Source organism: Scyliorhinus canicula, chromosome 9 (genome assembly GCF_902713615.1).
Source record: "Scyliorhinus canicula chromosome 9, sScyCan1.1, whole genome shotgun sequence".
NCBI classification, from domain to species: domain Eukaryota; kingdom Metazoa; phylum Chordata; class Chondrichthyes; order Carcharhiniformes; family Scyliorhinidae; genus Scyliorhinus; species Scyliorhinus canicula.
In genome coordinates this window covers 131228940-131243672 of record NC_052154.1, presented here as the reverse complement: position 1 = coordinate 131243672, position 14733 = coordinate 131228940, and the positions used below count along the sequence as shown (strand labels likewise).

The 14733-nt window shown below is 47.6% G+C and overlaps 1 protein-coding gene across 1 annotated transcript in view; it reads right to left on the bottom strand.

Annotated features, from left to right (window-relative positions):
• Positions 1 to 14432: 14432 nt before the first annotated feature.
• The window catches only part of LOC119971692 (cytochrome c oxidase subunit 6A, mitochondrial-like), a 72496-nt gene continuing 72195 nt past the window's right edge, over positions 14433 to 14733 (bottom strand). Inside the window, exon 3 of the mRNA XM_038807594.1 lies at positions 14433 to 14647. Within this exon, the coding sequence (XP_038663522.1) occupies positions 14567 to 14647 (81 nt within the window). The 3' untranslated portion in view covers positions 14433 to 14566. The remainder of the gene's footprint in view (positions 14648 to 14733) is intronic.

The window sequence follows — 14733 nt, the reverse complement described above, 5'->3', positions numbered from 1 at the left end:
GATTTGCAGATAAACTAGCAAAATAAATGGCTCTCAAGCAGCAGTCACAACTGCAAGCTGCTGCAGTAGAACTTCAGTCCATCATAACAGAACCAAAGTTAAAACTGGCACAGGAGCAAGCCTCCCCACAGGAGCATCGCTCTTGGCTAAAAGCGAGTTGCTATCAAGACAAATACCAAATCTGGATCCACCCAGATACCGGAGCAGTATGCCCCAGAAGTCTGTTCTTGCCACTATGTCGCCTTTCCCCAATGACACCTTGCCCTTGGGCAGGCTCATGTGGGCAAAGGAGGGATGACACATGCCTTATGCCAACAATGGTATGCTCCAGGTATTATGGTAACAATTGAAAAAGTAGGCCGCACATGTATGATTTGTTAGAGGAATAATCGGGGTAAAGCACCCACTGTCTTTGATCATCTACCACAGTCCGAAATGCCTTATGAAAATTTGCAGATATATTTTGCACACATGCCAATGGCTAAAGGATTCAAAAACATGCTGGTGATAGTGGACATGTTTTCACAGTGGATAGAGGCTTTTCCAACCAAAAGAGATGATGCTCGAACACTGGTAAATATTCTGTCAGTAAATAATACCTAGGTTTTGAATACCAATGGATATTAACAGTGACAGGGGAACTCATTTCACTAGCAAATTGACCAAAGCTCTTACAGAAGCCATGGGATTTGATTGGAAATTGCATATACCATATCAGCCGCAATCCTCAGGAATGGTGGAATGGGCAGATGGAATAATTAAAACTGCAGTAACAAAAGTGTGTCAACAAAATGGGCTGCTATGGCCAGATGCCTAACCTATAGTAATGTATGCCCTGAGAAATCAGAAAAAGCGCAACACGGGCTTAACCCCATATGAGATATAAATGGGACGCCCCATGACAACTGGAACTAAACTCCAATGACTCCAGCAGCAGTCGCCTTAATATGGGCAGATGAGGCATCATAAAAATATGTCCAGGCCATGTGTGAAACCGCTGAAAAAATACATGGAAAGGTGCAACAGGCTCAGATGCAACCAAAAGAGGGAAATACGCACCCCTCTAAACCTGGAGATCAAGTATATGTGAAAGCATTAAACAAAAATTATTTTTCTCCTAGGTGGAAAGGACCCTACCAAGTGCTGCTAACAACCCAAGCAGCCATTAAAGTAAAAGAAAAGCCAGATTGGATCCACGCAACTCTGTGTAAATTACATCATACGGAACTTTGAGAGTACTAGCGAAACGCTGGTGTGAAGAGAATGACGGCACTATGTTCTTACGTATTATCATTTTAATCAAACATCATGCTAACACCTTAATATACATGTCTCACTTGTGAGCTGAGAGGATAAATAAATCCAGTTGTTGGGTTTTTACACAAATTCCCAGATGCTCAGGGGAGGCCATCCCTGTGCGACCTATCCAATTCACCAGAAACGAGATAGCAGAATGGCTCTAAAACAAAATAGTACGGGACATGTGAAATATACACAGAATGTGTTAGATTGGGATCAGCTGGATACAATATGAACAGATGGTGGTGGCCTAGGTTTAATGTAACACGCCAGCCACCCTGTTTGATCCTTCTCAATTACACTGGAGTCCCAAAGGGTACAATATGCTTTGGGAACCATAAAACATATGGAACCCACTCAGTAGGCACGAGTCAGTATGATCAGACCGTGAATTGGCAACCCCTTATGTTCCACTTCACAGCTAAAGGACTATTCACCTTTGATTGGTCCAGAGTTGAAAATTGAACTAGTGGGAGGCTCCTGGAGAGGGGCTCCAATTAGAATAATAATGACTGATAGTAAAGGAAACCTGACCGCATATAACGGCACAAATTTTATCTGTGGCCGTAAGGCATACCCATGGTTACCAGAAAATTGGGAAGGTTCCTGCTATTTGGAAGTGACTGTTGCACATACATCCCTGATAACTCAGAGAAACTTTATAAGTTGGTGGATTACATTCATAGAGAGGTAACAAGATTACGTGAGGATGTGGGGTGGGACTTTGGCTTTGGGTGGTTGGGATTGTTAGGACAGAGGATTCTGTTCTGGATTATAATTGCCATTGTAATCTTGATTGTCGTATGGTTACTGTTTAAATGTTGCGCAGGATATTGTACGAACATGGGAACAGCATTGGCTGCATTGCCTCCTTGGTCCCAGCCTCATAACATGCAGGGAACTGTCATGTGTCCGTCCCCTTACATAATAAACCACCCTTCTCCATGGAGGGCACGATAATGTACTAAAAGGTGTTGATAAAAAGATGAACAAGGAGGGAACTGTTGAAGGGAAATTAATGTGAGGATTAGTTTCCCACTTAGAGCATACATTAATTTCTGAACAAAATAAGGTCAGGTAATGGAAAAACATACTGCTTAATATTTTGTTCTTGGCCTTATTATGATAACACATTGTCCTCCTGAAAGTTAACAAATGCGTACAAAAATTGTTTTTAACCACGGGCAAAACATTCATATTTCGTCTTGCGTATGTTCCCATGGTTTTATTTCTTCAGAGTTGTTTATTTCACATTTTAAATATAATGGTTTTCAACTGTATAATTCAGAGTACTGTGGAATGGCTATTTAGCCAGACCATGGCCCTCTCTGCAAATATACATTTCCTGAATTGAAGCTCGAAGAATTGTCTTTATTATAATATCCACAACACTTATCCTGAGACTATAACCTCTCGTTCTAGAATGCCCCACAAGAGGAAGCATCATTTACTTTATCCATACCTTTTATCATATTATTTACCTCAATTTAATCTCCCCTCATTCTTCTAAATTTTAGAGAGTATAAGCTACTCAATCTTTCTTCATAAGACAACCCCTCATCTCTGAAATCAATCTATTAACCTCCTCTAAACTGCCTCCAATGCCACTACATCTTTCCTCAAATAAGGGGACCAAACTGCACAATACTCCAGGTGCAATCTCATGCCTTGTACAGTTGCAACAACACATCCTTACCTTTACACTCTATTCCTTTAGCTATAAATGCCTACATTCCATTCGCTTTCTTTATTACCTGCTGTACCTGCAGACTAGTTTTCTGCGACTTATGCACGAGGACACCCAGATTCCTCTGCACCGGAGCACCCCCATGTCTCTCCCCATTTAGATAATAAGCCCTTTCCATTTTTCCGACCAAAATGGATGACCTGGCACTTACCACGGTAAACTCCATTTGCCACATTTTGGCCCACTCACCAACCTATCTATATCCATTTGTAAAGTGTTTATTTCCTCATGGCAACATACTGATCCACCTATTTTAGTGTCATCTGCAAATTTGGCTATCGAAGCTTCTTTCCCTGTGTCCAAGACATTAATATAGTAAATAGTTGGGGCACAAGAACCGAACCCTATGGCACCCCACTAGTTACTCTTGCCATCCAGAAAAATATCCATTTATCCCGACCCTCTGTCTTCAGTCCATCTATCCAAGCTAATAAATTACCCTTAACCCCATGTGATCTAACATTGTGTATTAACCTTCTGTGTGGCACCTTATCAAACACCTTCTGGAAGTCCAGATATAATACATCTATTGGATCCCCATTATCCACGTGGTTTGTTACATCTTTGAAGAACTCTAGCAAATTAGTCAAATATGATTTGCCCTTCATAAAACCATGCTGACTCTGATGGATTGCATTTTGACTTTCCAAATGCCCTGATCTTACTTCCTTAATAATGGATTCTAACAATTTCCCAACAACAGATGTTAAACTAATTGGTCTGAAATTTCCTACATTCTGTCTCCCTTTTTGAATAAGGTTACTACATTAGCATTTTTCCAATCCACTATAACCTTTCCTGTGTCCAGCGAATTTTGGAACATCATAACCAGTGGATCCACTATCTCCGTTGCCACTTCCTTTAACCCCTAGGATAAAGGCCATCAGGCCCTGGGGATTTGTCTGCCTTCAATCCCAATAGTTTGTTGAGTACTGTTTCCCTGCTGGTGCTGATTGTTCTAAGCTCCACCCTTTCCATTACTGCTGAATTACCCATTCCTATAGGTTTTGGTACTCGTGTCCTCCACTGTGAAAACTGAGGCAAAGTATTTGTCATGTGAGAGTAACTTTAAGAAATGGGTGTTTCATTCGGAGGCGGGCGGGCAACGGGAGCAGAGAGACCCCGACGGTAACATGGCCACAGTCCAGGAACGTATTCAGAAGTACAAGACGGCGCCGTTTGACAAGTGCTTCCCCAACACCAACAAGACGCGTAACTGTTATCAGAATTACCTGGATTTCTATCGATGCCAGAAAGCCCTCTCATCAATTGGCAAAGATGTCGCACTCTGTAACTGGTTCCACAAGGTCTACAAGTCCATCTGCCCAATGTCTTGGGTTAACCGCTGGGATGAGCAGCGAGAAGCTGGCCCCACTTCCCCCCTCCCTTCTGATGTGTGTGGCAGGTCAGACGAGACTTGCCGAGATGCAGGGGAGCTTAACAGCGATCACACCCCCCCCCCCCCACTCCCTCACTGAAAAAAAAATGTATTTGTCTAATTTAGTTCTTGCACTTGAAGACGTGTCGAACGGTCCATCTGTTACAACCTCGACAAATAAAGGCTTCAAAAAGCCTTTTGTACAATGAAAAAAAATGGGTGTTTAAGAAATGTACCTTTAAGAAATAGGTCTTTATCAATGATGTCAGAGTGTGGGTGGAGCTGGGCTGTCTGTCGGCTTTTTACTTTTGTTTTAGGCTGTTTGCTGCAGGGTGTGTTTTAGTTTTGTTTTCAGTGTGTGAGCTGAAGCCAGATAGAGCAGCTGTACTGTTGATCTCTCTGCCATGAAAAGACTATCTCTTGATCATTTGGTGAATTCAGAATTTTAAATGTTTTCAGTAGTGACTTTAACCTGATGTGCTTCTGTTAAAGGTTATGTTTTTTGTAAGTCTTCTGGATCTAAAAGGACAGCGTAAGCATTACTTAGTGTTGTAGTCTTTGGGGGTTGTATTTGAATTAATGGTTGCGAAGATGTTCACTGTTTGTTTTAAAAAGGTTAACTTGAGTTCATAGAATAAACATTGTTTTGCTTTAAAAAATACTTATCCATTTCTGCTGTACCACACCTGTACAGTGGGCCGTGTGCTCCACATACCACAATCTATTAAAAGTTGTGAGTCAGGTGAACTCCATGATATACTTCGGGGTTCTCTAAACCCTGGCCCATAACAAACTGATTTAGCATCTACGCCATTTCCGTGTTCCCCACTAATAACTCTCCAGTTTCATCTTCCAAGGGACTAAGTTTCACTTTATTTGTTTAATAATAATTTTTTAAAAATAATCTTTATTGTCACAAGTAGGCTTACATTAACACTACAATGAAGTTACTGTGAAAAGCCCCTAGTCACCACATTCCAGCACCTGTTCGGGTACACAGAGAATTCAGAATGTCCAATTCACCTAACAGCATGTGTTTCAGAATTTGTGGGAGGAAACCGGAGCACCCGGAGGAAACCCACGCAGACACAGGGAGAACGTGCAGACTCCACACAGACAGTGACCCAAGCCAGGAATCGAACCTGGGACCCTGGAGCTGTGAAGCAGCAGTGCTACCCACTGTGCTACTGTGCTGCAAGTCTCTTCCCTTTTATGTACTTATAGAAGCTTTCCTGTCCTATTTTTAAAAAATAATTTTTATTGGAATTTTTTACAGAAAATATAAAAATATAACAAGTAATAATATGCAACAAACTGCCCCATAACACCCGCAACTCCCCCCAAACCGTAACAACACATGTATCCTACCCCCCCCCCCCCCACCCCAACAAGAGAACTTAACCATAAATTAAAATTAAATAAATCAAATTTAAATAAAATAAACAAACATAGTCATTATCCCGTCCCCCCCCCCCCCCGGGTTGCTGCTGCTACTGTCCCCGTACCCTATCGTTGAGCCAGAAAGTCGAGGAAAGGTTGCCACCGCTTAAAGAACCCTTGCACCGATCCTCTCAGGGCGAATTTGACCTTCTCCAGCTTAATGAAACCCGCCATGTCATTGATCCAGGTCTCCACGCTTGGGGGCCTCGCATCCTTCCATTGTAGCAAAATCCTTCGCCGGGCTACTAGGGACGCAAAGGCCAGCACACCGGCCTCTTTCGCCTCCTGCACTCCCGGCTCCACCCCAACCCCAAAGATTGCGAGCCCCCATCCTGGCTTGACCCTGGATCCCACCACCCTTGACACCGTCCTCGCCACCCCCTTCCAGAACTCCTCCAGTGCTGGGCATGCCCAGAACATATGGGCATGGTTCGCTGGACTCCCCGAGCACTTGACACACCTATCTTCACCCCCAAAGAACCTACTCATCCTTGTCCCAGTCATGTGGGCCCGGTGCAGCACCTTGAATTGAATGAGGCTAAGCCGCGCACACGAGGAGGAAGAATTAACCCTCTCCAGGGCATCAGCCCATGTCCCGTCTTCGATCTGTTCCCCCAGTTCCCCCTCCCACTTAGTTTTCAGCTCCTCTACTGATGCCTCTTCCACCTCCTGCATAAGCTTGTAGATATCGGATATCTTCCCCTCCCCGACCCAGACCCCCGAAAGCACCCTGTCACTCACCGCCCTCGCGGGGAGCGCAGGGAATCCCTCCACCTGCCGTCTAGCAAATGCCTTTACCTGCAGATACCTAAACATGTTTCCCGGGGGGAGCCCAAATTTCTCCTCCAATCCCCCCAGGCTCGCAAACCTCCCGTCGAGAAACAGGTCCCTCAGCTGTCTAATGCCCGCTCTGTACCATCCTTGAAATCCCCCATCCATGTTCCCCGGGACGAACCTATGGTTCACCCTTAACGGAGCCTTCATTGAGCCCCTCACTTCTCCCCTATGTCGTCTCCACTGCCCCCAAATCTTGAGGGTAGCCGCCACCACCGGAGTCATGGTATACCTCGTGGGAGGGAGCGGCCACGGCGCTGTTACCAGGGCCCCCAGGCTTGTATTCCCACAGGACGCTCTCTCCATCCGTTTCCATGCTGCCCCCTCCCCCTCCATCACCCACTTGCGCACCATCGACACGTTGGCCGCCCAGTAGTACCCCGAGAGATTGGGCAACGCCAGCCCCCTCCCATCTCTACCCCACTCCAAGAAGACCCTCTTCACCCTCGGGGTGCCATGCGCCCAAACAAATCCCATGATGCTGCTGTTTACCCTTTTAAAAAAGGCCCCAGGGATAAAGATGGGCAAGCACTGGAAGAGGAACAAGAACCTCGGTAGAACCGTCATTTTGACGGATTGCACTCTGCCCGCCAATGACAGCGGCACCATGTCCCACCTTTTAAATTCCTCCTCCATCTGCTCCACTAGTCTGGTGAAGTTAAGCTTATGGAGAGTCCCCCAACTCTTGGCCACCTGCACCCCCAGGTACCTGAAACTCTTCACTGCCCTCCTGAAAGGGAGCCTCCCAATTCCCTCCTCTTGATCCCCCGGGTGCACTACAAATACCTCGCTCTTTCCTAAATTTAGCTTATGGCCCGAAAACCCCCAAATTCCGCTAACAGCTCCATCACCCCCGGCATTCCCCCCTCTGGGTCCGCCACATACAACAGCAGGTCGTCCGCATACAGCGATACCCGGTGCTCCTCCCCACCCCGCACCAGATCCCTCCATCCCCCTGACTCCCTCAACGCCATAGCCAGCGGTTCAATCGCCAGTGCAAAGAGCAGGGGGGACAGGGGGCACCCCTGCCTGGTCCCACGATAGAGCCTAAAGTACTCCGATCTCCTTCCATTTGTGACTACACTCGCCATCGGAGCCGCGTGAAGCAGCCTCACCCATTTGATGAATCCCTCCCCAAATCCAAACCTCTCCAGTACCTCCCACAGGTACCCCCACTCAACTCTATCAAACGCTTTCTCTGCGTCCAGCGCCACCACTAGCTCCGCCTCCCCCTTCACTGCCGGCATCATGATAACATTGAGCAGTCTCCGCACATTCGTGTTGAGCTGCCGCCCCTTGACAAATCCTGTCTGATCTTCGTGAATCACCTCTGGCACACAATCCTCCATCCTGGTAGCCAGGATCTTCGCCAGCAACTTAGCGTCTACGTTAAGGAGCGAGATAGGCCTGAATGATCCACACTGCAAGGGGTCCTTATCCCGCTTTAGGATCAAAGAGATCAGTGCCCGCGACATCGTCGAGGGCAAAGACCCCCCCTCCCATGCCTTATTAAAGGTTTGCACCAGCAGGGGACCCACCAGGTCCGCATACTTTTTGTAAAATTCCGCCAGGAACCCGTCCGGCCCCGGGGCCTTAACTGACTGCATTTGTCCGATCCCCCTGACTAGCTCCTCCAGCTCTATTGGCGCCCCCAGCCCCTCTACCAGCCTCTCTTGAACCCTTCGGAAACATAGCCTGTTCATGAAGCTCTCCCACCCCTCTCTCCCCCTCGGAGGTTCCGACCGGTACAGTTCCTCGTAAAAGTCCCTAAAGACCCCGTTTACTTCTGTCCCCTTCTGCACTACATTTCCACCCCCATCCTTCACTCCACCAATTTCCCTAGCCGCATCTCGCCTACAGAGCTGATGCGCCAACATCCTGCTCGCCTTCTCTCCATACTCATACACTGCGCCCTCCTCCACTGTGTCTCCGCCTTTCTGGTGGTCAACAAGTCAAATTTGGCCTGCAAACTGCGCCGTTCTCCCAGCAACCCTTCCTCCGGTGCCTCCGCATATCTCCTGTCCACATCCAGGAGCACTCCCACCAGTCTCCCCCTCTCCCGGATGGAGATCAGCTCCCCCCGGATCACTGCTTTCAGAGCCTCCCAGACCATCCCCACTCGGACCTCCCCCGTATCATTGGTATCCAGATACCCCTCAATGCTTCTCCGAACCCTCTTACACACCTCCTCCTCCGCCAGCATCCCCAAATCCAGGCGCCAGAGCGGGTGCTGGTCCCACGCCTCTCCCATCTCCAGATCAACCCAGTGCGGGGCATGGTCCGAAATCGCTATGGCCGAATACTCGGCATCCTGCACCCTCGTAATCAATCCCCTGCTCAGGGCAAAAAAGTCTATCCGGGAATAAACCCTATGGACATGAGAGAAAAAGGAATACTCCCGCGCTCTCGTCTCCCAAACCTCCAGGGATCCACCCCTCCCATCTGGTCCATGTATCCCCTCAGCACTTTGGCCGCCGCCGGTCTCCTGCCCGTCCTTGAACTGGACCGGTCCAGTGTGGGATCCAGCACTGTGTTAAAGTCTCCCCCCATGATCAGGCCCCCTGGCTCCAGGTCCGGGATGCGGCCCAACAATCGCTTCATGAAGCCGGCATCATCCCAATTCGGGGCATATATGTTCACCAGCACCACCTTCTCTCCCTGCAGCCTACCCTTCACCATGATATATCTGCCCTCCTTGTCCGACACCACCTCAGCCGCCTCAAACGCCACCCTCTTCCCCACCAGAATCGCCACCCCCCGGTTCTTCGCGTCCAATCCTGAGTGATAAACCTGCCCCACCCACCCCTTCCTCAGACGAACCTGGTCCGCCACCTTCAGGTGGGTCTCCTGGAGCATAGCCACATCCGCCTTCAACCCCCTCAGATGGGAAAATACCCTGGTTCTCTTAACCGGCCCGTTCAGCCCCCTCACGTTCCAGGTAATCAGCCGGATCAGAGGGCAACCCGCCCCCCTCCCCCCGCCGACTAGCCATAGCTTATCAGATGTTCGCCCCAGGCCAGCATACCCCGCCCGCCCCGTTCCCCATGGTGATAACGCCTCTCCTCTGCCCCCCCGGCCTCCACCGGCTCCTTCCTAGTCATTCCAACAGCAACCCGGTATCCCCACCCACCCCCCCCAGGCTAGGACCCCTCCTAGCCGCGACGCACCCTCCATGGTACTTCCGTGAGTCAGCTGACTTCTGCTGACCCCGGCTGCTCCCGCCAAAACCTATCCCCTCCCGGCATGGGGTCATCCCCCTCTTGCCACACCTTCTTGGCACTGCTTTAGCGCGGGAAAGAAGACCAGTGGAGGCCCCGCCCCCACCGCCAGCTCCACCCCCCCTGCCCCGCAGCACGGGAAACCAGAGGAAAGCCCGCGCTTTCACACTGCCCCACCCCACCCTTCTGACAGTTCCCCAAAATCCAGTTTCACCTCAATCCCCAGCCCCGTACAGAAGAGAACATATGAAACACAAACCCCCAACATTCCCCACCTAACCCACAACCATACCCAACAAACAAACCCACCCGTAAACAGAGCAAACAGAAAACCAGCATACATAACACACATGTCGAAGTTAAAAAAGTTGAAACAAAACAGCAACAGCGGAAACAACGACGGCCAAAGTATGTCCCCAGACCCTAGTTCGAGTCCAGCTTCTCCGCCTGTACAAAGGCCCACGCCTCCTCCGGGGACTCGAAGTAATGGTGCCGGTCCTTGTATGTCACCCACAGGCGCGCAGGCTGCAACATTCCAAACCTGACCTGCTTGGCATGAAGCACCGCCTTCGTCCGGTTGAACCCGTCCCGCCGCTTAGCCACCTCCGCACTCCAGTCCTGGTAGATCCTCACTACCGAATTCTCCCATTTACTGCTCCTCTCTTTCTTGGCCCAGCGCAGCACACATTCCCGGTCACTGAATCGATGGAACCGCACCAGCACCGCCCTCGGGGGCTCATTTGCCTTGGGCCTCTTGGCCATAACTCTGTGAGCTCCCTCAAGCTCCAGGGGCAAATGGAAGGACCCCGCTCCCATCAACGAGCTCAGCATCGTGGTCACATACATCGGGAGATCCGACTCCTCCAGCCCCTCCGCCAGGCCCAGGATCCTCAGATTCTTTCGCCTCGTGCGAACGTCCAGCTCCTCCAAGCGGTCCTGCCACTTTTTATGAAGTGCCTCGTGCAACTCCACTTTCCCCACGAGGACCACGGCCTCCTCCTCCCTTTCAACCGCCTGCTGCTGCAACTCCCGAATAGACACCTCCTGGGCCGCCTGGGTCCCAAGCAGCTTGTTCGTAGTTGCATTCATGGAGTCCAGCAGCTCAGCCTTCAGCTCTGCAAAACAACGCAGGAGAGAGGCCTGCTGCTCCTGCGCCCACTTCCACCAGTCCTCGGGTGTTGCGCCGGCCGCCATTTTGTTTTCCTTCCCCCGTTTTTTTGGGGGAGCTGCTGCAGCTTCTTTCTTCGTCCCACTCCGGGTGAGCACCATATCGTGTGAGGCAAGTTCCTCCAGGCACCTTCCCCCACCGGGATGCGTTAAAACAGCGCCGTTTGGGGCCCTCGAAGCAGCCCAAAAGTCCCTAAATAGCGGGAGCTGCCGAACGTGCGGCTTAGCTCCGCATAGCCGCAGGAAAGTCAGCTTTCCTGTCCTTTTTGATATTTTGTGCTAGCTTTCTTTTACAATTTATCGTAGATCTCATTGGTATTTTTTATTTTAGTAACGCTTTGTAATTGTTTAAAAGTTTCCCAATCTTCCGGCCTGCCACTGGCCTTTGCAACATGATATAACTAAGTTATTTTCCTTAGACTCCTTGCTCAGTCATGGATGTTATTTTTATTTTTTTTGAAATGTTTTTTATTGAGTTTTCATATTTTATATCCAACAAATTACAAATGATTAGATAAAAAGAAAAAAAAACACGCAAAAATTAACATGTATATTTACAGGTAAGCATCTTCATAATAACAACTGTGGCCGCCCCCTTTAGCCGGCATACATATTTTACATTCCCCAATATGGCCGAGGCACATGTTTATAGGCAATTATTTAGTTTGGTTTTGGGCCTTAGCTTGCCATCAAACCCGCATAACGAACCCGTAGCCCTCCCCCCCCCGGCTACCTCCACTCTGCTGTGGAAATTCAAGACTTCAGACACAAGGCTGCTTTTGCAAAGTCAACACTTTTCACCTTTAAATATCTTTTTTTCCCTTTCATCTTTGATTATTGTTCTTAGCCCCTCTTTGAAACTGAACTTTCTCAAAATATAAAAATCTTTCATGTTCTCCCTCTAGCACCCACTTTTGGATCAAAAATTAATCACCTTTTCTTATTTATTTATGATATTTTCCAAGTTGAAAACCTTTTGCTCCTTTTGAAATTCACCAGCTGAAAATCTAAATCCCTACTTATCTCCTAATGCAGGTTTTGACTACTTGTTTATTGAAAGAAAATTCACTTGACCACACCTACTTCAAAACCATGGATGCCTTTAGCACTAACACTGCTTTCTTTTCTCAAGCTGCCCAGCAGAGGGCAGCAGAGCAGAGCTACTGATCAGCTGTTCTGGGGAAATTTGCATACGTGCAGTGCGGTCAGCCTAATTTGAAGGTGTACCTGCGAAGAAGACCCGAGGAGTTTGAGTGAAGGGAAGCATCCAGCAGAGGGCAGCAGAGCAGAGCTACTGATCAGCTGTTCTGGGGAAATTTGCATACGTGCAGTGCGGTCAGCCTAATTTGAAGGTGTACCTGCGAAGAAGACCCGAGGAGTTTGAGTGAAAGGAAGCATCCAGCAGAGCAGAGCTACTGATCAGCTGTTCTGGGGAAATTTGCATACGTGCAGTGCGGTCAGCCTAATTTGAAGGTGGTTTGTGGAGGGGCTGTTGTTTAGTGACAATTAAACCCGAAACACTTCATTAGTGTTTCCCACCCTACGGTTGTTGGGAAGCGGGAGCAGGGGCCTGTCGTGAAGGTGAGTGAGTGCCTTTAAATTTACTTACCTTTCAGCGGGAGCAGGATTTGAGGGAATATCAGGTAAACTCTTCCTTTCTTTTTCTTTTATTTTACTTGGTTTTTTTTAAATCTAGAGGTGATGTCAGGGAAGGCAGTACAATGCTCCTCCTGCAGAATGTTTGAGGTGAGGGACGCCATCAGTGTCCCTGCTGATTTCATCTGTGGGAAGTGCACCCAACTCCAGCTCCTCAAAAACCGTGTTAGGGACCTGGAGCTTGAGCTGGATGAACTTCGGATCATTCGGGAGGCAGAGGTGGTCATAGATAGGAGCTTCAGGGAAGTAGTTACACCAAAGACTGGAGATAGATGGGTAACTGTAAGAGGGACTGGGAAGAAGCAGTCAGTGCAGGGACCCCCTGCGGTCGTTCCCCTGAGTAACAAGTATACGGTTTTGGATACTTGTGGGGGGGACGACTTACCAGGGGTAAGCCATGGGGTACGAGCCTCTGGCACGGAGTCTGTCCCTGTTGCTCAGAAGTCTATATTATGATAATTAAAGCCCTCCATTATCACTACTCTCTGATTCTTGCATCTCTCTGTAATTTCCCTGGTTTTTGTGTTTAGCAAAATCAGCCATACTTCGTAGAAACCTTTTTTTTTACAGAATACGTCATACTGCAAATCTCTTCCAGGGGCGGCACTGTGGCTAGCACTGCTGCTTCACAGCTCATTCCAGCCTCGGGTGACTGTCTGTGTGGAATTTGCACTTTTTCTCTGTGTCTGCATGGGTTTCCTCCCACAGTCCAAAGATGTGCAGGTTAGGTGGATTGGCCAAGCTAAATTGCCCCTTAGGGTCAAAAGGTTTAGGTGGGGTTACTGGGATAAGGTGGAGGTGTGGGATTAAGTAGGGTGCTCGTTCCAAGGGTCGGTGCAGACTCAATGAGCCTCCTTATGTACTGCAGGGATTCTATGAAAATCTCAAGAGTTCATCAATTGACAATTTATGCTCTCTTGTGTGAATATCAGCTAGCGAATTTAAACGGTGGAGTAATTTTCTCCGCGTATCAATGTCCTTATAAATTGTGATAGGCCCTGGTGTTTATTGTGAAATGTATGTTTCAGATAATCCCAAAGCAGGTATTAGTTTGCACACATATTAATACATTTGACATTCAATCAATTCTAACATACCAGCCACAGCCACACAGTAAAAACAATGTAATTTAACTGCGAGGTTCAGTACATTTGTAACCAGTGCAGGAGAAGGTTGTGAATCCTTTTCTGCCCAATGGTATATGTAAATTAGTCCCACGGCCATGTTCCCTTCAAAATGAAGGCTATGTTCCCTTCAACATGTGGCACAGGGCGATTGTATATCTAATCTGTTGCAAGCTTATTTTTTTATACTCCGCAACACAGAACATTGGTCATTTTATGTACACCTCAATACATGACATAAGTTCACTAGTTTATTTATCTCAATACAAGATCTCGGCACATTAATATGTACACATATATGTGGCACAGAATCACTATTGCATCGCCAATTCATGGTGCAATGTAATTTCTGCATATTGTTTATATGATTACACTGAACTTATGATTACATTATTTTAGATCATTTGAAGTCATGAATCAAAATAAATGTAAAGTTTTATTTTTTCTTATCTAACCCCCAATTCTGAAATGTTATCCAACTGATTTGCATGATGACTGAACTAAAAGTTAAGCTTTGCTCTAATGTTCAAGAAAATACTTTTTCCAAAAATTACTGAGACAGTTCAATATTGAGTTTATTGGTCATTTAAAGCCTTTTATTAGATATTTTGAATGCTACATTTGGATTATAACAGTAAATATGGATTTTACCCAATAATGATGAATTCATTGTTGGGCTCGAATTCCCACCAATTAACATAATTCATTTCTCATAACCAGTGGGTAATGGGTTGATGTGCGAGTTGTGGAAAAGCGTGTGATTCCCATCGCCCCAAGGAAAAGGCTGTAAAAGAGAAATACAATTTCACCTGTACTGCTGTGCAACAGTAAAAGAATCCAAAGCTACTGCAGGAATGTTCTCACTTATAT